Raw genomic sequence first — 23,095 nt, 5'->3', positions numbered from 1 at the left:
CAAGATGGCGGCGGGGTGCATGTGGCTGCGGCTCTGGCAGGTGAGGGGTGCGGCGGGAGGGCTTGGGGGACGGCGCCCGCGGCCGGAGCGGGCCGCTCGGTGCCCCCGGGGCTGCGGGAGGCCCGTGAGCGGCGGGCGCGCCGGCCTGTGGCAGGCGGCCGCGTCTTTGCYCGCCGTCCCGCGGGCGGTGGTTGCCAACGGCACCTCTGGGCAGCTCCGGTCCCGCGCGGCTGCTCCGGCTGCGTGGGAGGGCGAGGGGCGGGAGAGCCGGGGCTGCGGGCTCGGGCCGAGCCTGTTTCTAGTCTTGGCGTTTTCTCCGATAGCCTGAAAAACCGAAAAGGGAAACTTTGGGGGCTTGAGACGCTGATGTTTTCTGCTGCCGTTGAGTTCTGAGGAGCAGTTGCGTTTTCTCAACTTGAGAGAAAATCGATGTTTGGGGGCTCCCTGTCGAGTTTCGCTTTACCTCCCTTTCTCTGTGTACGTGCTGTGCTGGGGGCTGCTCACCTTCCAAGCATCCCTCGTCTCTGCGTGCACGAGGAGCTCTCAAACGGGGAAAACGGAGGCTATTTGGCGTGAGGAGAGGAGCGACGTTGTTTTGTGCGAGGCATTGGTTCAGGCAGGGAGCCGAGTTGTGCTGTGCTGCGGCTTGTTTGCTTGGCCACCTTCCCTGGTGGCCGTTGTCAAGAGTGCATCAAGTATTTAAGTCAGAGAATAAAAGAAGCAGTCAAAAATATTTTAATAGTTCTGAATGCTGCCTTTGTAACTTGCAGAGCTCAGCACACAACTTTGTCAAAATTTCCATAGAACATCTTTAATCCTATTTTACAGAAACCTTTGATTCAGTGCACATCTGCGCAATTAGTAGCAAAAGAAGTCTGTATGTGCTGGGAATAATGTGCATGATTCCAATAATGTAAAGACTACAGAGTTTAGTACATGTTGTAGGACTCCACCATTTCATTATATTGTGTTTTTTCACCTTTTTACGTTATAAAGACTGTAATTTATGTATTCAAAAGCACATGACTGTATATATATGGTATGACCGTATATATCTTTATCTGCAAATAATATATCTATATTGCAAGGTCAAGCAATTAGAAGTAATAGAATAAGTAACTGAGACTGCATAACGCACAGAGCAAAAACACTGGTACAGCTTTTAGTTACAATTTTTCCTTCCTCTCACTCCAGCAGCATTCTACTTACCTGATGACTACCGAGTCAATATTCTTACATTTGCCATCTGCTGTATGGTTCAGTGCCACATACTTGCACCGAATTTAAACCCTGCACTGAATGAAAAGTTCTTACGCTCATAGGCATATCCGTACTCTGAAAAAATGTCGGGTGATGATATTAGTGAACTTCATATTGCCATTGAAAGAAACAGAGGTGGTATTTTGGTTTCATAATCAGGGAATGGAGATGCAAAGATCAAGATAACTTCATCAGATGTCTCTTTAATCTTAGATACTAAGTCTCAAGTGATTCTCAACATGAACTTTGAAACATCTTGAAATGTACTTCAGCTATAGTGGCAAATATTCAGTTCTCCTAAAGTTGCTTATTGTGTCATGCACTTAGGAATGTAGTACCAGTGCTCATCTGTGAACATCTTGATTTTAAAGGCCTAAGTGGAGACCCAGTCAGCTGTGCTCTTCAACTAACAGCCAGCTTTGTAGCCAGGAAACTGTCCTTCCTCTTCCTACAGTCACCTGCCTTATTTGATAGAGAACTTATAGAATAAATAGTGAATGAGGCAGAATTACTTAAGAAAACAGCTTTATTCACTGCTGATCTATAATTAATATATAATGCATACTGGAGAGGGCTGGAGGCCTAATGGAGTCATGCAGTTAGACATAGTTATGCATATCCACGAGCAACTAAATTAAGTTTACCTGGAAAAGTGCTAATTCTGGCTGACTTCTGATGTCTTGACACAGTCACCTACATAGGTGGTGTGGGGGGAAGGAAAAGCATAGTTGTTGTCTTTCTGAAAACTTTGCCTGCAGCACCTGTTAAGTCAGAGTAACAAGGGATGGGATAAATAGGTTTAACTAATTTTGCTTTGATGTTCTGCTGCAGCCCTGAGTTTCTCTTAAGCAAGTCAGAGTTCTGATTTCTTTTTTTTTCTTTTTTCTTTTTTTTAACCTCTAGTAGCCTGTAACTTTGCCAAGTTGTGAATTATCAGAGAGAGGCTGGAAGCCACATAACATTCAGAAGTGAGAGGTTTTCTAGGATGAGAGAGGGCAGTGCTGCTTCTTGATTAACAGTTGGATTCCTTTTTTAACACAGGAAAAATGTAATTCTTTCAGTATAGTTCATTTACTTCTTAGAGCTATTTCTATTTAAATGTTCTCTTCAAAAGAACAAAYGCTCAAAATCACAAAGAACATCTTCATGAAGAAAGAATGGGAAGTTACAGTGGTTGCATTTTTGCATTTATAGAATACTCTTTTCGGTAGCTTTTACAACAGCAAGTTCTTGTCAGTCCTGACTATTGACAGAGCTAATAGACTTTACTGTACTTTGAAAGAGGAGCTAAGGAGAAAATGTTACCATATGCAGAAGTGGTATCTGATGCCACACAAAATACACTATTCTGCTAATAAAATTGCTTTGTGATTGCTACTCAGGTGCATGCCTAATAGGTGCATACTATTATATTGTTCCCATAATATGTTCTTTTTTTCCAGGTCCTGTTGTGTATTAAAGTAGACTTCTGTGTTCCTGTTTTCCTTTGTTTTCTGATAGAGCAGACTTTTTAGTCTGGCAAACAAATGCCTAGGAATGTGTTCCACTCTGATGTGCATAAAAGTAACTTTTAATAACCCTGTATTAACTGGCTAGTTTCCAGTTTGGAAAAAAGCTAGCTGACAATTTATTTTATACAGGGGTCAGCTTTTCCTGTCAATTATGCAAGCAGAATTATGGGAAGACAATGTTTTCTTCCGTAAGTATAAAAGGTCCTTCTTCTTTCCACTTCTCCCCCCATGTTCCGTAAAAAATCCAGCTTTAATGCTGATTTTATACTTTCCTGCTTGTCTAGAAACAATGACTTCATGGGAGTACGGCTGGCTGGAATCCACGCTGATACTCAGGAGCRTAGGACTAATCCTTTGGTAAGTAAGTGTTTCATAGGACTGTATTTTTCATATGGTCTTAATAATAAAGAGGRTGTACAGAAAAACTTAAATTCCTCTATTTCAGCTTTTTAAAGTTCTGTCATAATTTGCATTAGAGAAAGAAGCAGTTTAGATTATTGATAACTGAGATCTTTTCTTCAGCAAGATTTCTATAGCTTACAGTTTGCTACAAAGAAGCAGATCTGGGAATGCWCTACTGCTTTTGCTTTGGACTCTGCCTCTTAGACAGTTACTTTCCTATGTAGCTGTAACTCTATGAAATATAAGCTTTTTGGCCACACTGAGTGCTTGCAGTAACCTTGCCAACCCAGGGCCTTTGCCTCTGGCTTGGAAGCTGGGMGCCCAGGGCTTGTGAGGTGGAAAGCTCATGAAGGTATGTGGTGGACATCTTGCCATTAGAAACCGAGTGCTTTGATTTTGACCTGGACTTCAGAAACACCTGTTAAATCTGTTGTACAATACATATGAGCAAGCCGAATCCTACAGACAGTATTAGACCTGCAGTCCATACCCAGCCTTTCTGATGTGTGTGGTACCTACTGAATTTATTGCACTGTAGTGTCTGGGAGTAAACCTGTGTGAAATTCAGTGCTTCCTACACATATCAGGGCTTTCTAGATGAACACTGACCGCAGGCCATCAGAAATCAAAGCTCTAACTAAAAGTCATAAAGTTCCACCTGGACAAACAGAAAGGATAATATGCCTAGGGAAACTTTCTGTGTTTAGGTAGCCTTACAACTGGCTTAGGAAATTGCTTTTCTTGTCTTTGCTCTTACATTTATCTGGAGTCTTCTTGCCTTTCCTGATCAAGAAACGTTACCTGAATGTCCAAAAGTTAGGGACCAGTTCACACCTTTGCTTTTTCTGATCAAACTAACTGTCAATCAATGTAATATTGTCAGCCTACTAAAAGTAATTTAAAATGAGCAGCTAAACAGTGTGTGTGGTGTGGGTTTTTGGGTTTTTTTCTTCGTCTTTTACAAATGGGGCACACAGGCTAAGAAAATGTGTAGTGCAGTGCATGCATTAGTTAAGGAAAACACAGAGTGGTAACTTTTGTCTTTTCTTACAAAACACAGGTATCTATTTCAGATGAGCCAGAAACACTGTACAAGAGATTATCGCTTTTAGTTAAAGGCCATGATAAAACTGTGTTGGACAGCTATGAGTATTTTGCAGTGCTTGCAGCCAAAGAACTTGGCATCTCTATTGAAAAAGTGTAAGTAGTTGATCTCTGGAACAATGTGGTAGCAGCTGCTTCTTATATCATCTGCTGTAATTCTAGTTCTGTGCCTACAACTATATCTTTTCTTTTTTCCTCTAGAAAAAGCAGGTGCAATCTGACAGCATTTCTTCTCAGATTATAAATCTAACGCTTATTAGATGACAGTGCAGTGATCAGAARGCAGCAGCAGTTATACACTCAGTACTGTCACAATAAAAGTGCCTTTTAACTATGCTTAAGGATATTGACAGTCCTCTAATTAGAGCTGTCAGTACTCTGGTTTCTCTGAACTAATGCTAGTTAATACCAGAGTATTAACCATGCACAYGTGGGTTAATACTGAGCTGTACCAATGCTTAATACTGTCTTGTGTGTCTCCTAAATGTCAAATAAGAACAGGCATGTTAGCATAATCTTTCAGATAACTTATATTTGTATCCTTTCTATAAAATATTATGAAGTTTTCTTTTTGTCCTTTTTCAGACATAGACCTCCAAAAAAGATAGAACGGTTCACACTTTTAAAATCTGTACACATTTACAAGAAGCACAGAGTTCAGTATGAAATGAGAACACATTACATCTGTTTAGAGGTAAGGTGTGTGGGGGGAAAAAGCATGTTGTAGATGCATAATTCAAAGACATTAATATATGTTGAATAATTCAGGAGTGAACACAAACTTTCTGTTATCACTTAATCGGGTTAGGGATAAGAATGGTGGGAATAGTAGAAAACAGTTGACCTAGGTACATGAAATATAACACAAGTTATTCTGACTGTACAGCCTATATAGAAAAATTTTTTTGGACCAAAAGGCTGATTCTGACCACCATCTTGTAAGCTGGATAGGGAATGATTAAGAAATAGGGTAGATTTTAGAGTTATCTTTGTATGTTTTATGCTTTTGGTATCCAGTGGGATAGGAGCTTTCCCAGGAAGAAGATGCAGCTAAATCATTGTCTTTACCAGTCACTGAGGGTTCTGTCTTCCATGAGTTTTGTCTGACATTTTTGAACATACTTTAGCCATATGCAACATCTTGTGGCAAATTAAAAATTGCATGGAGGAAATACAGGGAAGGAACCATATACAAACCACTGGCTCTGGGGCTGGTGACAAAAAYGCATGTATGGTTTAGAACACAGCTGTGGCTGACTTTCTTAAAAGAAAGGTTTACTGCAAGCATTTTGGGGCCTCTGGGTCTCCTACAATACATTTGCACAGTGCTTAGCAAAATGGGACTTTGCCTTGGGTCCCCAGACATTATTGCAGTACAAATAGCTGCTCACAGACCATAAGTTTATTAATTCTGACCTACATAACTTTTGCCATCCAGGACAAACTAGAAAATCAAGAACACAAGTGAACTGGAGTTGCAGGACCTATAATAAGCTCTTATTTTGAGAGTATACAACAGCTGCTAATTCTTGCATAACCTGTAATTAATTTGATCTGGTATCTGCAGCCTTTTATGATCCACCACTTCCATCGTAGTCGATGCATGTGATCACAGACAGAATGTACAATTCTGTGGTATGAAATAGCTACTTTATATTTGTGTAAGAGTTGCATACAGCTTGACTGCCTCGGTAATGTTACGGAAGCTGCCCTCCTGTAAGATCTTTGATCCCATAGCAAGAATTAGAGAAGCTAGAGCAAAGTCTCTTTTTTTTTTTCTATTCTGTTTGAAGTGTTAAAAATAGTAGTTCATTAAAAAAACATTATTTCTGTTTTAGTTAAAACATTTAACAGGCAGTACCGCTGCTGTGTATTTGGAGTATGTTCAACGAAACTTACCTGAAGGGGTTGCCATGGAAGTAAAAAAGGTAAGTTTCCATCTTGCATTATTAACTGTTGTTAATAGATCAAGTCTTGATGGAAGTACTAACAATTACTGAAGTCTTTGGAAAGTCAGTAGAGAAAATGTGTGTAGTCCATAAGGACCATTTTCCAAGTATTAAAGAGGATAAAGAGGCTGTATTGCTTGAAAGTGCCACTAGGTGGCATTTTTAATTAGAAATATCTCAAAACAGAAAAAATAAAACCACGTAGTTAGATGTTAAATGGTTGGTGTAATAGATATTTTTCTTTCTTGCTTTACTTTTAGACTAAGATAGAGACAATACCTGAGCACATTCAGAAACCAGTTTGGGATACACTACCTGAAGTAGAAGAAACTCAAGTCAAGTCATGAACTCAGCAGGTACTTGGCTCCATTAGTGCTGGAATTACTTGCTTCTATCAGTCTAATTTACTGAGATGCTACTGTTAAATAAATTTCTCTTTTATAAAGTAATCGTATAAACTCTTGCTTTACCCAGTTATTCTTGATCATAGCTTCAGCACATACAGACCAAGCAGTTATGAAGTCAAGAAGTTTAACAGCACCCTGTTATCAAGAATTTTGATCATCTGATATGTTTGTAAAAAGTTAAAAACTTTCAAACACATGTGYGTGTGTGTTTGAATTCTGAAATATCCTACAAAATCCAACTCATGTTTGTGAAATGTTTAATGTTATGGATGCTAGTTTGTTAGACATTGTCTGCTATAGCTCCCTTGAAATAACTGAACCCCAGGTATACATACAGCTTACATATTAACTTGTAGTAAGTCAGCAAACACAATCTTTCAGAACACTGTGGTATATTCGGACTTTTGCAGGCTCCTGCAGTTCCAATAACCTCCTTTCCAGTCTTATTGTTTGCCAGCAGAATAATACAGTGACTGCAGTACAAAGCTGAGACTTCCACAAGATTAAATCCCTTATTTTAATGATGTGCTTGCAGAACAATGCTACAAAGCAAATGGATACTATAAAGTGTCATTGTGGAGAGGACAAACAGAATAAGAAATGTTTTATTATACTACAGGGAAAGGCATAGCCGCCTTCTAAACTTGGCTGGTTTGGTTATTCTATAAATCCTTTCTAGCTGGACACTAATTATGCTTAGAGGGGAAAAATGTRTACAGTAGCAAAAGAGTGCTCAGTTAATTTGAAGCTTAGTTCACAGTGAATCAAAGGAAATACTGAGAGCAGAGCCATCAAGGAGTTTACCTTCAGATTGGATTAATCACTTTTACTAAGTTAACAGGAAGGACACAACTGCCAGAATCTGCCTCAGACCAATAATACCGGTCAGTTTTAAGGGAGTGGCCTTGACTGGTGTTAAAAGAATTTACGGAAGGAATACACAACTGAGTCACAGGACAAGACAACAAAAACGGGGTTAGGCTAGATCATACTTATCAACAGCACTCGAGAGCCTCTTAACAGTCACAGAAGAAACCCAGTGTTACTGTCAGACAAAATGGACAGTCTTAGTGGGAAATAGCTGAAAGACAAGAAACCAAGCTTCTGTTCTGAAGATCAGCTGCATTTTCTAGCCCCAAGGCTATTTTAGAAGGGGTATTTCAAGATAGTTAATATTAGCTTGGACCACTCAGGATAGAAAGGAAGCCTTCTGTGGCTCTTCCACAATGTGCCTCAGAAGAAAAAGGAAGTTTGATGAAACCCCTTATGGGAAGATACTGTCTCATCATCACTTCAGAGTGTTTGCTTTCCTTAATTTCAAGCTACTCCTCCTCTCCCTCATTTCCAGTATTCAATCATGCTAGCATTTWTTAAAGTCACATCAGGCATTATATAACATCTAAGGAAAAAACTGTGAGCTGACCTGGTTAAAGCTAGTGCTTCAAAGGGATGGTCTCTTTCAAGTCTGCATTTTTTTTTCCAAATTTTTCATGTTTCAGTTTTGCATAAGCCACCTGTCAAGTTCAAGCTGTACAGAGTCTCCAAAAGAAATCTGACTGTACTCAATAGTGACTGAATCTTTTCACACCTCAGTTTGATACATGGTAAAGTTAAGGCATTGTCTTTTATTGTCTTTGGCACTCTATTCTCAGCCTACGGTTTCTGGCTAAATGGCCAGTCACCATGGCCATTAAGCTGACTGAGAGTTTTAGTTATCAGACCTAAACAGGATTAGACTTAGGTGACAGCTGCAGAAAATACTAACCCATGTAAGCAACACTCCTGTCCATGCTTAGGGGCTTCCTAAGGCATTGTGGCATCTCTTTTTCTTTACCTCCAACTGTGAGTTTGCATAACTCCATAACTGTGCAATACACTCCAGTCACCTTTTTCATCCAGTAACATAGCTTCTGACTTAACTTTGGATAAATTATTTTTTGGTAGCTCTTTCCATTYTTCTAGTTATTTTTCCAATTCTTTTACCACATATGTTTCTCCAGTTTTGCTTTCTGACACCTTCTTTAGTCAGTACCAAGAACAACACTCCAATCATTGCTTTAGGTCTTTTCTCAAGTTGTCTTTCTACCTACTGACCATCTCATCTCATTTTCAACTAGAAAAATTTTAGTTGGCTTTTAGAGAAAGTTAATAAAAATGCCATGTTTTGTAGCATTTATAAGTATCAGTATTTGAATGTGCTGTATTGTGTTCTTATGGGCTAGTCTCCCAAAACTTAAACAATACCCAGCCAGATGGTCATAAATCTTAAGTATCCACATTTGCGTTCATACAGCGAAATCTCTGGTATCACCAATTTTATGCCCTGAAGTAATAGCAAGCTAGGCCAAGCAGGATTTCTTGTGCATCAGAAAAAAAACATTCCGACCTTCCTAGAACACTGATTTGAATCTAAAAGAGGCAAACCACTGTCAGTATCACTGTATGTGTGACTAGCAGTTCCACTTTAGGAAGAAAGGGAGAGCTTTTCAGACATAGAACTGAACTAAACTCCTTAGCATCAGTTCAATACTACTGGCCTTTTTTAAAAGGAAAGATGAAGTGAAAAGACTGACTAACATTCAGTAGCTCAGCTTGACTCTCAATAAGCAGCAGCCCACAGTCTCATCCTACAATTAGGGCACAGATTCTTAATCCTGCTGCTCTCACCCCTGGCTAATATTTCATTAGTCTCCAATCCCTTGACTTCTACATTAACAAACAAATATATAACTTCATTCAGGGGTCCAGATTTTAAAATGTTTGGTTAAGCTAATGCTTTTTACTCTGTCTTCATAGATGGAGTTTTACTATTTATAAACTTAGGCAACAATAAACCTTGAACTTAATAAACCTTTCCCTTCCTCCTCTCAATTCAGGTTTCCCCATGCTTTGTGGAATTCAAGTATAGACACCTCTAGACTGAAATCAAATCAAGTTCCTTCTACCCTTTTCACATAACTGTATTGAATTTCAGCCTGCTGGAATAAGCTCACTGAGCACTTATAAAGCAAGTTCTAAACAAAAGAACTAAAAATACTCAAGAATGATGGATTGTCCACAGACAGTTACCCTATAAGCAAATATTTTGTTCCCCCCCCACCCTTAGTTTAAAGGCTAAGACAGACAAACTATTTGCATTAACAGACAAAACCCACAGCTGTGATTTGGGGGGGGGGGTTGTTTGTTTTGGGGGAGTATATACTGTTCTTACTGCTTTATGACCATCTTCAAGCTTGCATGGATCTTGCATGGGAAAAACTTTCAAGAGTCATAGAAAATAGATGCCAATATAAAGCTCTTAAGGAAACTTGCACAGTGGTAGCAAAACTAATAAATGTATCAATTAAAGATTAAAAGTTAAGTTAACAATTGCCAGATATGTTAGAGAACTTTTGCATTCTATCAGTGGTAAGACTGTCTCAATCGAAATAGCAGTTGTACTAAGTATTAGCACCGAAGACAGCCAAATAGTCAAGTCCATTCAGTCTTCAGAATCCTTGGTGACTGCCAGTAAGCTGAAGGTGGCTTTCCTTAAACAGATACTTCCTCACTAACAGCTGCCAGCCTAGTTTGGGTGTCAAAAAAACAAAAACAAAAAATAAAAAAAGAAAGCCAGACCAACATTTATAAGTAAATATTCTTATAAACAGTTAGCTATTACATATTTTCAGGTTTATGGATGCAAAACAACATATGGAAAACACTGTGTACGTGTGGAGAGACTTCCATTCCACTGTGACRTTAGGATGACATCCACTGAAGTAACTGCAGGAGTATTTTGTAAGTCATTTGAAATGAAATAGAAAGCATAAGAAAGAACAATCTAAAACCAGATCCAGAGCATTTACTTCTATTATTTTTCTCTGAGCCATTTAGCCTTTTCAAAATTGTACGAAAGGCTCTCAGAGACAGTTGTGGTAGAATCCTCTTACAGATTAAAGATTTTTTTAAAAACTGTCCAAACTACCCTGCATTTCCAAGGTGCCCAGGGTTCATTTACCACATGCCTGTATCTTTCAGTGGACCCCCCCCCCCCCCCCCAAAAAAAAAGAAATATTTCTGTAGGACTGAGGAAGGTATTGTGATATCGGGGCTTATGCACCTTGTTTTTTTAAGGATGCAGTGTGAATTTATTCTTAGCACTTCACAGAAGTGCTCTAGACCATATTTTTCCCTTTGTTATACATCCCAGGGGTCATCAGTCATACCTGGAATGTTACTTCAATTTCGCTGTTTAACAGTTGGCCTCAATCATACCACCAGCGCTACTTACTTACAATATGTTAGCTTGAATATGGCTATATTAAAGCTTCTTGCTTTGGAAGCATCTCCTGTCAGTCACTGCTCTTCATGTGCAAGAAAATGAATTACCATGTATCTCTTACTCCAGGGAGAACCAGAGATACTAAAGCAAGTCGAAGGGAAAGTCATTTACCTAGGAAGTTGTGACATGAGAAAGCTCTACTCTTTGCAAAGTTATTGCTAAAACTGCTCTAAATATGCTATTGTCTTAGATCAAACTGCACTAAAACAGATGTAGTCTAGTATTTGTCACTTAAGATTGGAAATTTGGGAATAGAACCTTACATCCTGATCATGGATTTTCCTAGCAAGCATAACTAGGAAGTGCCACCCATCCTCTAGTTTCCTCATTTTGGCAGCCACAAAAACACGACAACTGGCTTTTAAAAATATCTTTTCTAACATGAAAATTTAGGAGATTTCTTGCTCCTATTTAAACACTTCAGCCTAAAGATTCCATCTCAGCAGTTTGCCTGACTTCTCAAGTCCAGTAATCCCAGTGCATTTCAGAGATGTTTTGTTTCCACCCATGCTTCACAGAGCTGAACGGAGAGTCTACAGGTCRTGGAGGATTTACTCTGCAAACACATTGATAGGAATTATAGGAACTAGACAGCTTTACTTGGAGTCTTAATGTAGACATTTAAGGACCTCGGCTTCTCTAACTAAAGATTTCAATATGGTCTGGAAAAAGTGAACAGTTGTACCAACTCTGAGAAACAAATTATTGTTACTGTTAGTAGTAAGACTCAAAAGCCAGATTTTAAGTAAATTTTCCACCTGATTAAGTCACATGCTTTTTTTTACCTACTCTTTGTTACTTTCATCTTTTCCATGCACCTCAGTTCTGTTATCTTCAACAGAAGAGGGTTTTTTTTTTTTTAAAGTGTCAGTATTAGCTATTTTCCACAAAGATACACTCACGTAACACACAAAAGCACTCACATAAAATACCCTTTTAAAAAGTATGTTTTATRATTGCTGGATCAGTTAATTAGTACTTTAGTCTCCCAGGTAGTGCAGCATTAGTGATTCTCTTTTAATACACAAGAAAATGTCTACTTTCTTCCAGCCTTCACAAAAATAATATATATGTATCTCCAGCCTTGTCCATTTGTGTGATGAAAAGTGGAAGTTACACTTCTGACAGTCAAGCATAAGCCAACCATGATAAATTAGTAAACTACAGATCCTCTGAGCATCTGACATATCAATGCACCAGGAGATGTTTACCTCTGTATGCCCATGTGACACCTATATCTTAAAGTAAGTGGGCCAGTTGAGGTGTAGAGTATACAGAGGTATTTCATTTACAGTAAAAATATCAAAAATCATAAAAATTTTTAATACAATTTATTTATTGACTCAGGTCAGTGCATTCAGTGAGTGCAAAGATTTTCTTCTATAATGTTTTCCTACATAGTTTTGTACAGGTAAGATGACAGCATTACAGGACTTTGTTTTTTGCTTCCGTCTGAAAAAGAAGTTTACTGTCTCACTATTCAATCTGACCTTCCTAGTTCTCATAGTAAAAAGCACCTTTCTTTGAAAAAACTATATGTTGAATTGTAAGAAACATGACTTATAAGAATTACACATTTTCTTTTGTCTAGTCAACTAAAATGCCACTTGATAAGATCAAAAAGCATGCAATCAGTCTATCACATCTGCTGATACAAGTTCTTTCACATATCAAGCACATTATCATCACACATTTTCACACTTTTTCTTTCATTCCTTCCTGCCACATAAACATTAACTCTTCTCTTGCTTTGGTATGAATAGGAGTTTTTGATACTATTTCCTGAAACATACAGCTTTTCCCCTAAGCTACTAGAGTACAGAAGTCTGGCCTTTTGCTCAGAGCGAATTAAAATATGTACATCATGGAGACACAGTATATCATAACTGAGTAACACCATCAAGATTCCAAACATACATGGAAACTTCAGACATCTAGAACTGGCTATAGCCCCTTCAGCCCAGGGTGGTAATGCTCCTAAGAAATTAAAAAGGAGAAAGTTTAGTCTGCCATCAAAAATAATATGCAATAAAAGTTTCAGACCAAAACAGTCATTCTATATGATCCAAGAGGGAATGTAAAAAAAAAAAAAAAAAATCATGTAATTAGTTCAGTATATTCTGAGATTAGTTCAATGATCATGTGGCAGGAAAATGAATTCTAGTATTTTAAACAGGGTCAGTTTTCAACTGATGAATTCTCCTCTCACATTTGCACTCAAAGAAAAGCAGATAAAGTCATACAGATATTTTTCCTCTTTTCTCTAGCTTCTCATTCAAGCATGTACCTCTACTTCTTTTTCAAAAGCAAACGTTTAGTAACCTATTCCACTGCAAAGTATCTAGGGCTGGAAAACCTGGCATTAAGTACCTTCTCCAGAATACTTCCAACAAATTGAATATGGACATATTGCAGACCTACTTTGAAACATCGAAAAAGAACATATATCCCATTTTTCTGCATGTCTGCAGAAGGTTTGGGGCTACATCCTCATTCCCTTTCTTAGCTTTCAGTTTCCCATTTCTTGCACATAAGCAGAAATACACAGTTCTGCAAAGCTGTCAGTTAAGCTAACTACTGTATTATATATATGCCTCTATTTAAATGTGTTGGGTTTTTTTAAGCTAACATTGCTGTAGACAACACAAGGATTCAGGCATCTTATGCGGTTATCATACCTTGGAGCTCACTAAAATGCTTTTATTTTTTCAAAATATGGGCTAAAATTTTTAAAGACATTACACTTGACATGCAAGTTTTCTGCTATCTTTTTCYCCGTATTCTGTATTTTTTCAGTCTATAAATAAGTTTGGTAGTACTTTAAAGAAAACTAAGTTCATTTTAATGTTTTTACATTAATAATACATCATAGTAACCACAGTGAAAGGAATTACAGTGTCAGTAAACACACCAGCCTTTTGCTTCTTGAGCTCAAAAGAACTTGCAGCTTGGTTTTCAGCCCTACCACTCAATTACCCAATATCACATATTCCAGAAACTCAAAATATAGGTCACAGTGCCAAAAGTGAACAAAGCTGTTTCTAAACTTAGTTTCTACCAGCAAAATAAGAACATCAGGATAAATATGGCTATTTGAGAAGAGATAATGAAGATAAAAGCACCCAGCAGTTCTATTCTTGGCTAAATTAGTTTTGCTTAAGAATAAACAAACAAACAAGTAATTTGCATACATAAGAAAGATATTTGTCTGAATAACTCTTTCTTGATCATTAATGCTGGAAAAAAAGCAATAAAAAGCATTTAAAATTTTCTTACCTTAAATTAGCTGTGCTCTATGTTCTTTAGTAGGTTAGGTCAGCATACCATCTCCAATTGGCTTCCAAGGATGACAGTGTTACCCTTTGGAAGATAATAATAGCATCATTCTTTCATCATACCAAAAAAACTGTCAGTTTCATAAGTGTTAATTAGCTGTGTATTTAACAAATATATATATATTTTATAAAATAAAAACATGTACAAACTTCATAGCAAAATTTGTTTAATATCTCTGTAAACAATATAACAGTGAACATTAAATATAAAATATTTGGTTTCTCAAAATGAATATGAAATTTAAGCAGCAGAACTTAATATATGTTAATATGTTGAAAGTCAGAATTACTATGAACTAGGGAGATTTTTGCCTTTATTAATAATACTGTACTTCAATAACTTTGTTCTGTCAAAGTTTTGTTGGAAGCCAGGTGTAAAGTGGGAAATACCCACCTATTTTTGCTCTCCCATACCTCAATTTATTGCTTTCTTTAGATACTGTATTTTGCTTGCAGGCTTTGTACCCCAAATAGGCATTGCTTAGGTTAAAAACTCACATGCACCAAACTGCTAAAAAGACTTTTCAGCCATCGGCACAAAAGAACACAACATGTAAGAATTAAAATAATTTACAGTCTGCGATCATCCTTGAAGTTAAACAGTACTGTTTTGAAAGGTTACAATTACAGCTATCAATCCAACAGCAACAAACAACACAAAATTACATGTTCGACTACTTTAAATCTACTTTTTCCACATCAACAAAGTTAAATCAGATGCCAGGGTGATTGTACACCGATCCATTAAGTTTAACAGGAGAAACAGTTACGATTTTTAACTTTGCTCTGTGTTAGCACAGTCTGAAGTAATCAACATTTTATCTTTATGTTATGCTATAGATAAAGTATATGCATCCACTGGGTGTACTAAGCAAGTGCTAAGTTACACACTTTCTTAGATAAGTTACTTACTTACACCGATGGGTGTTTAAACAATGAAGTCAAACTCTATAAAGAAAAATTATCCTAAAATTAAAACAGTTCAAACTTTTTAAATTGTTCCTTTATGAACATATATGCTTTTCAAGCTGAACATTCACAGACTTCTTTTTTACAACTGCATTAGTGTATCAGGTAACACTTAAATGTTATACATTTATATTCTTTCCAAATATGAAGCAGTTGGCTGCATTTTCTGTTATCAAGTCTGTAAGTGACTTCAAAACCTTCATTTCACAAATGTATATGCACACAAGACATTATTGGAACAAAACTCCTATCTATAAAAAGGAAATTGCACACATTTTCAAAATTGGTGGAGTTCTGTCTTTTAAATGAAGGCTTGACGTGTTGTAACACACTTTCCTAGGTAAGTTTAGTGTGCGGGAGTTGGCATTCATAAAGATTAGACTTAAAAAGGATATGCTTCAAAAAAAGTGCAGGGAGTCACATTTTGTTTCTACTATATGGCTTTTGTCAGCTGGTACACAACAGCTGTTGGAAGATACTGGATGTCAAAAGTTCAGTCATTATTCTTTGCTATCTTTAATGTTTTATAGACAGTTCATAGTCCAGCTATTTCAAATCATCATAAGATAACAAGAAATACTACAATTATGCTGSACAATTTAAAGAACAGCCTCTGCCACCTGGCAATCCAGGCCATTCTGGTCCCATCCAGGTGACGAAGAGGGTGCTGCCCCCAGTCCATTTGAAAGCTCTGTAAAAGGATAAAACTATAATTGTTCCTCCCTGTCCCCAAGAAAATAGCTTTAAAATAACAAAAGTCACAGCATTGTATTACAGTTTGGATTTAACTTACTTAGGTTTTTAGCAATCTTATGCATACTTAAAAGGYTTCCACAGCAGTTAGAAATACTACCATGGAATCTGAAATGTTTATGTAAAGCATGTCCTTTGATTTTTTTTTTTTTTTCAGAAGCAAAGAAGCGTTTACTCTACTGCAACTTCTTAGGTTTCAAACAGTTTTTTTAAAGATCAAAGAAATATTCCACCCCCACTCTCAAGGATGGAAAATGACTTCTTGGCAGCATTCCCTTTCCTCAATGGAGAGGTGATCTACCTCTAAAACCCAGTGATCCTGGTGTTAATGGCAGTGGCAGAAGTCCATATCCACACATACAAATCCCGTCATACAATATCATTTCTCTCCTCATAGCAATACAGTACATCTCAGAGAGAAACTGATTCCATTTAGAAGAGGCTGTGGTATTTGATGAAGTGTTCTGATACCCACAAGCACAACACCACTGTTTTGGGAACATTCAATGTTCTTCAAACTAGCCTGTGTGGTGGAGGTGTGTAAGGATCTCTCCTTTCACAGGTGCTGGGGAAAGAAAAGGTGGCAGCCCTCTTCCACCTCTGGGGTCAGGATGTAGTCTCATTTTTCCCACACCATGGCTGCAAAGATACTTGGTGGTGTATTTTTTCCAGATTCAACTGAAGTAACAGGGTAGAACTTAATACCGTAACATATGCCAAAAAAACCCATCGACTTACCTTTGTAAGAACGACTCAGTTAAAATCATGCAAGTTCATTCAAGAAATATCTGCCTATTGGTAAACTGCAGAGACACAGCAACATAAAAACATCATTTGGGGTTACTGACAGAGAAAGAGTAAAATAAAGGAGTTTCTTTTAATTCTTAGAAAACAAAATAATTAACAAGAACTTTCCCTCTTTTTATTGTTTCATCATTCTGTACTATTTTATTTTAACTCAATATTATGTTTTCTATGGACTGTTTTTTTTAAGATGAAGTTTAAATCTTTATTCAATACATTAACAGTTTTTACATACATTTTATCAGATTACCAGTGACATTTTGTGCTTAATTTTTTGGGTTGACGTTTACCAATTTGTAACTAACTTTAAAAAGTCTTCTTATTGCTTTGTAGCATTCACTGTAAGCCTATCTATATGAACTTTTTTTTTCTATAAAAAGGTAATAACCAGTAGTCTACTTGCATTGAAAAACTTTGTAAAATTGATTCATTATAGGTCACTTTCTCGGTGCCAGAAGATTGTATTAAACATAGTTTTGCAATCATATACAGAAATGCATACAGATTAGCTCCTTAATACAGTAGTTTAATAATATCTTTCTGAGGAAGTACAGGACCACCAGTGCTAAATTTCCAATAATTTTGAAATTTGCGTCATACACAAAAAAAAGGGTAAAGAACTTCATATAACTTACGCCTTTTTAAAATAGAAAGGCATTGTGAAACAGGACTTAAAAGGCAGTCCATAACCCCTGGAATGTCCTGTAGTACTTACCAGGCTGAGAATCAGGATAGTTAAAAGGCTGAGCAGGACAAAAGATCCTCATCTATTTCCCTGCAATCAGTCTTTCTGCTAAACATCTCTGAGACTTCCCCCATCCCTTTCTGTTTTGGCTGCTGGAGCTCCCAAGGCTTCAGTGCCCACAGGAACATATTCATTCCCTCTGTCTAGTTTTTACACTTTCTCTTAGGGCTCCCTTCCCACCCAGCACTTCATGTTTTCTGTCAGAGGCAGCTGTGAAGGGAATAGTTGGTGCAGAGAGATCAGTGCAGGATTGAGACAGACTGGGAATGGAGGTTCTTGAAATCTACCCTCAGCTCTTCCACAGACCATTGCTGTGCTATGAGACAACTCATTAAGCCTGCACCTATTGCATTACCTTCATTTTTCAGATAAAATGCATAGTCTGGAAATAGCAGTGGGCCTTGCTTGGTTTTGCTTATGAGAAGAGATCATCACTGTTTTGATGGTGCGACCCTTCTCTCCRAGCCAACTCCCTGCAAGTCTGCAGGGGACAATTCTTTCAGCCGGAGCAGTTTCCCTGGTYGCTGCTTCCAATCTCTAACACACAGATCAGCAGGTCCTCTCTGAAAATAGGAAAATATACACTCAAATGAAAAAAAATGGCCTCCCACAAGGAGAAGAGGCAAAAGTAGGGAACTAGGGAAGAGGAAAATGACACAAGTGRATGCTGAAATGAAATGAGACAAAAGAATGAAGACAGTAAGCTCACAAAGYGAAATGAGTTATGTTTAGATTAGCACAGGTCTCTGAAACAACAGAAGGAGCTTTTATAAACCGTGCATCCCTGGAAGACACACTGATAAAAGCACAGTGGGGAAGCTGTACAGGTAGCAGCAGCAGCCTGCTGCTGATGGGACCTAACAGCATGGCTGCTGACAGAATTAAGGCAGAACAGATTCAAGCTTTTTCCCTAGTTTTCTGTCCCAATATTAATGCCTGAAACAAACACATATGCAATAGTAGACACTCATGAGTAGGAAATTGTAACAGGAAAATTGCTGGTTATCCGTTATTCTAGCAACTAAAAGCATCAATATAAATTACATGATTTCATTTCTTTGTAAATGCAATGCAAGTTCCTTAGCCGTTTATTCAGCTTAAAATTTGTAATTCACGAGAGCAATTGCATTTCATTTAGAACAGAGTTATGGGAAAAGCTGTGGAGAGRCCCCTTTCCCCCAAGTGCTTGTTCAGACTGTAAAGTGAAGCCAGGACTCGTCTCCCATCTCCGCTACAGSAGGGAGCAGGCCCAAGCTGCAACGGAGCCTCCCGGGAGGGGAGGGCTGAGGCCCGGGGACCCCGGCGCCGCTCAAGATGGCGCGCGGCCGAGCCCCGCCCACCGGCGCGGGGGCCGCGGAGCGGGTAACGGTCGCGCTCGCGCTGGCGAAGGAGGGGGCGGTGCTAGCGTGTGGAAACGCGCCCCAACGGCCGCAGGGCGCGTCCCGATGCAGCGCGCGCCGCCCTGCCCTGCCGCCTGCGGCCGCGAGCGGTGCTGCGGTCGCGGCTCGCCCCTCGTGTAGAGCTCTCGCCACTGACAAAACGAATCTGGGACAAAGGTGGGGGGGCGGCTGGGGCCCGTCGACCGCTAGCAGCGCTGCCATTGCCCCTGGGTTGTGATCTTCGCACTCCCGTGGCACTCGAGGAGTAAAACACAGCGCTGCCACGGGCACTGCGGATGTCACGACGCTGAAACGTGAAACTAARGAGTGTCTGACCCTGCTAGGAGGGGAAGCGCATTACCGAGCTTGTCTGTTAACACACCTGCGCTTGTCTAACATGGAAGATAGGCTTTCACAGATTGCAGAGGTTAATTTGTTACTCACGGGCCCTGCTACCAAACAGAAAAGACTTTAATTACATCCTCATTCGGTTGACTGGCTTAGGAAAAATCTGTCGCATCCAGCCTGTAAGTCAGAGAAGTGAAAAAAATACTTTTTGATGTTGCTACACATTCTCTGAGGAAGACTGATCTAATTTAACAAAAGGATTACTACTACACCTAGTGCCTACATGTTCTTCAGTCCCATGCGGTATTAAGGTCAGTGCTATTTTGTCACCTGCACCTGATCAACCAGAAGCTGAGATATGAATCTGCTGGTGTGATAGGTGATAATTTGTTACATCAACTCGGGAAGTGATTTTACGATGAAACTAGGCRCTAAGTACGGGCTATCACCACAATGATTGTACTGAGCCAGCAGAGCGATATTGTATTGTGAAATGTATGCGCGCGACCTGAAGGGCACCACGCACAACGCAGAGGAAGACCCCAGCTCTCATCCCAACCCCCCCCCAGCACCAGCCGGCGCAACCACAGAAGTTACAGGCATATAAGGGGACTGTGAGGGGGGGATCGCGCGCGCCGTTGGTGGAGCAGGAGACTCCCCGGCCACCCAGCGCTGTTTTGCTTACTTGTGACTTGCTCAATTATTTTATAAATTGGAATTTATGCAACCCGGCCCGAGTGGTTGTCAATTTGTCGCGTTTACCTATAACACTGGGAAGCACATCTTTTAAGACACAGTTGTGAATGACAGCACAAAGTTTTAAGTAGTGTGGAAACAGTTTAATCCTAAGCAATAAACCCTACCCCAACATGATCCTTCTCACACAAGTTGTGGGGAGGAGGAGGGAGAAAGGAGTTGGAGCAGAAAGGAAGCAGCGGTCCCAGGACTATAATCAGGCTGAAACTGAAGTCAGCATGAAGAAAAATGGGGGACAGCAGATACTAAGCTACAGGCCCAAATCTTGCAAGCAGTTAGAAAAACTTCCCCGGTGTTGTTAAGTGTGAATAAATGACCACAAAAGCAAGTGCTGACATTCTGAGCATCACAAAAGTGCAAGATTAATGCATTTTTAATTAATAATGCAACATTAAAAAACAGAATAAACTCAACTTGGTAGTGCAAACCATTATCATAGCCAGAATTCGTGAAAGACTACAAACAGCACTGAAATCAAACCTATATCCTTACCACCACCACCAAATTCCTGTAAAAGCTCTATTTTCCCTCTCCTTTTTTTTTTTTTAAATATATATATGCATACGCAGGCTTGCAAACTTAACAGTAATGCCCAGTTCAGTCCCCCAAAAGCTCCATGGTTCAGCTTTGAACATAGATTTACGCTTTTTCTGCTGTCTCCTAACTGCCAACATTGTAAAAGTCAATAAGCAATTATTGTTGCAACACACAAACCTGCTAGTTGAAGAGAAAACCTCCTTTCTCACACTTCTGACAGAGGTAGGATTGACTGGCAATGTTTTTCCTCTTAAAGAGCATGGTTGCTAACTCCACAAAAAAATTAGTAGTCTGAAATAGGTTATTTTTGTCAGTGTCGTTATACAATGTATTGCCTTTTTAGAAGCCTACTCAGGAAATACCCACTGCTGGGCCATGGCTGGTCACCACTCACGTATGTCAGTATAGCTATTGGGGGGCTACACAGTAAATCAGGACAGTAGAAGATCTGCATTAAAACCACACCAGATTAAGCTCCACACCAGAAAGGGTTATGTTAAGCTCAGATAACTTTACTAATTTTATTTAATGGGCAGACCTAGAAACAGTGGTATTAGCAACACAGAGAAGTCGACAAAGAACTGTGGGCAAAAACTTAAGATTCTTTCATAGCTAAAGAAAGTCGATGTATCATGAAACTTGCATCTTTTAACTCCTCCTGGAGGCTTTTGTTTAACTAAACTGCAGCCAACGTGCTTACTAGCTTCAGTCAAATCCATGGATGACCTCAAGCCAAGTTAGACTAGCTAGAAGATAAAATTGCCAGCCACTAAATAAATATTTTCCCCCAAAGTATTCCATGCCTCCATCATATTTGGAATTAGTTTGCTTTCACTCAGTTTTAGTACTTTTTTCTCCAAGACACAAACTGAAGTCTATTCTGCATATTTTGCAGGAAGAAGAGGGTCAGTTGAATGCAGTATCCTGCATCATAAATCCTATTTATATACTACCCACTAATGATTAAAGCAGTTTCTGCTAAGTCAAACAGAAACAAGGGTATATAAAGGATTTCTATAAACATGTTTTTATAAACATGAAGTGTATGTTTATAAATGTAATAAATTCATGTTTATAAACACAAATTTATGTTTTCCTTTAAAACAAGGAAATGGGTTTCTTTCTTGGAACATTAAAAAGTGGCTTCTGGGGAACTGTGGATCTTTGTACACATTAAATGATTAAACTTGACTGTCTCAGTAGCATTCAATGAGATTCAGGAGTAGGATGTTAGAAGAGAGTATCTAGAGTGTGATTCCATTTGGAGCTTCTTTTGATTTTACCTTTTAGATTAAAGCGGTTTGAGCAATAAGGACTTCCCTTTGGCCTCTTCTTCCTCCTCCTCTAGACTTATTGTTGGGATTTTCCCAGGAAGCACGTAGCTTTTAGCAAAAACACTGCAGATGAGAGATCAGTTGTGCAAGATGCTCCAGCTCACATAATTTGTACATGTATATGCCCTTTGCAGTGTTTCCCTTAGTCTCCTAGACAGATTGCTTTAGATAAGGTTTAGATTACTCCTTCTTCTAGGTCTAAGCAGAGATCTAAGTAATGTTGCATTAATCTCTAACACTATGAGAATTACAAGGGTTTTCTTTGTATGAATAAACCTCAGAGCCTCCTCTTAATGGCTCTTTCCAGAGCGGAAATTAGAGCCCGTGGGCAATCCTGGCTTGCTCAAATGCCCTGTGCTTGCCCAGTCTTAACCCCAATGTGTATGGGCAAAAATATTATGCTAGTAATGTACAATAGCTTTAAGTTGCACTAAATGCCAGAGCAAAGAGAAAAGCAGCAGGTCTTCAAAATCTCTTCTGCCCACCCTAATTATACTTTGTATTTCCTTGGCACACACCCACACACAATGTGGGACTTAATTACAGCTCTTTTGTCTTGCAGAGACTTAGAGAAAGTGCAAGGGAATAAACTGTAGGTGGAATTGCTCCCAGGCCTAGTAAAGAAATCTAAGATCTGGGAACTTATGTGCAAGAGAAATGATAGCACAGGTGTGTATTTAAGATGTTCATTTCGGTGGGAACATACTGATCCGCAGCCTTCAGTAATTTAAAAGTCAGCGCGGTTTCCGGCTGACCTGGAGACGAGTAAGTGCGAGCAGCAAGTTCTGCCTTCGGCAGGCGCTTGCAGGCGGCTCCTCGGTACAGACGATCCCCGCAGGACCGCTGCCCCCAGAGGGCCGGCAGCAGCAGTTACCCCCGTTTGGCGGTGGAGCACAGGACATTTGTCTCGTCCCCGAAAGCGGTACGAGCCGCCGCAGGGCTCGCTTCGCCGCGGCGGTCCGACCGGCGCGCCCCTCCCCGCCACGGCTAGAGCCCCGGAGACGCAGTACGAGCTACGAGCCGTTAAATCATCCCCGGGTTGCGAGGGACTGCTGGGGGCAGTGATTACCACGCCGTGCCGGTAGGTGAGGAGTAGTAGTAGTGGTGGCGGCGGCGGCAGCGGTGGCGCTGCTGCCCCGCGGCCCTGCCGCACGGCAGAGGGCAGCGCGGCAGCGGCG

At 39.5% G+C, this 23,095-nt stretch overlaps 1 protein-coding gene and 1 long non-coding RNA gene across 17 annotated transcripts in view; one reads left to right on the top strand and one right to left on the bottom strand.

Annotated features, from left to right (window-relative positions):
- The window catches only part of MRPS10 (mitochondrial ribosomal protein S10), a 23,041-nt gene extending 3,294 nt beyond the window's left edge, over positions 1 to 19,747 (top strand). Inside the window, exons 1-9 of one of the 9 annotated variants that reach the window (XR_003254657.1) lie at positions 271 to 477; positions 2,901 to 2,959; positions 3,056 to 3,128; positions 4,234 to 4,373; positions 4,863 to 4,971; positions 6,116 to 6,205; positions 6,487 to 6,582; positions 10,305 to 10,413; positions 18,702 to 19,747. Coding sequence is in view for 7 of the 9 variants with exons in the window: in XM_026072396.1 (XP_025928181.1) it covers positions 430 to 477; positions 2,901 to 2,959; positions 3,056 to 3,128; positions 4,234 to 4,373; positions 4,863 to 4,971; positions 6,116 to 6,205; positions 6,487 to 6,573 (606 nt within the window). In the remaining 2 variants the exon portion in view is untranslated. Of the gene's footprint in view, positions 41 to 270; positions 478 to 2,900; positions 2,960 to 3,055; positions 3,129 to 4,233; positions 4,374 to 4,862; positions 4,972 to 6,115; positions 6,206 to 6,486; positions 6,676 to 9,509; positions 10,197 to 10,304; positions 10,669 to 16,171; positions 16,943 to 18,701 lie in introns of those variants that run through there. The other 8 variants (XR_003254656.1, XM_026072396.1, XM_026072395.1 and 5 more) reach the window with 8 other exon arrangements.
- Positions 12,274 to 23,035, bottom strand: LOC112969261. Of its 8 annotated transcripts, none has more exons than XR_003254663.1 (6): positions 22,987 to 23,035; positions 20,761 to 21,980; positions 17,919 to 18,126; positions 16,753 to 16,817; positions 14,234 to 14,317; positions 12,274 to 12,934 (listed from the first exon to the last, which is right to left on the bottom strand). It is a non-coding gene; the product is annotated as an uncharacterized LOC112969261 (long non-coding RNA). The 8 variants fall into 8 exon arrangements; XR_003254659.1 differs by lacking the exon at positions 22,987 to 23,035 and adding an exon at positions 15,882 to 15,952 and having other exon boundaries at positions 20,761 to 22,980; XR_003254664.1 differs by lacking the exon at positions 22,987 to 23,035 and adding an exon at positions 15,205 to 15,240 and having other exon boundaries at positions 20,761 to 22,980.
- Positions 23,036 to 23,095: the final 60 nt, after the last annotated feature.

The sequence above is a fragment of the Apteryx rowi genome, unplaced genomic scaffold, assembly GCF_003343035.1.
Source record: "Apteryx rowi isolate R43461 unplaced genomic scaffold, aptRow1 scaffold_34, whole genome shotgun sequence".
NCBI classification, from domain to species: Eukaryota; Metazoa; Chordata; class Aves; order Apterygiformes; family Apterygidae; genus Apteryx; species Apteryx rowi.
The sequence above is the reverse complement of the archived record's forward strand: the minus strand, read 5'-3'. Positions and strand labels throughout refer to the sequence as shown.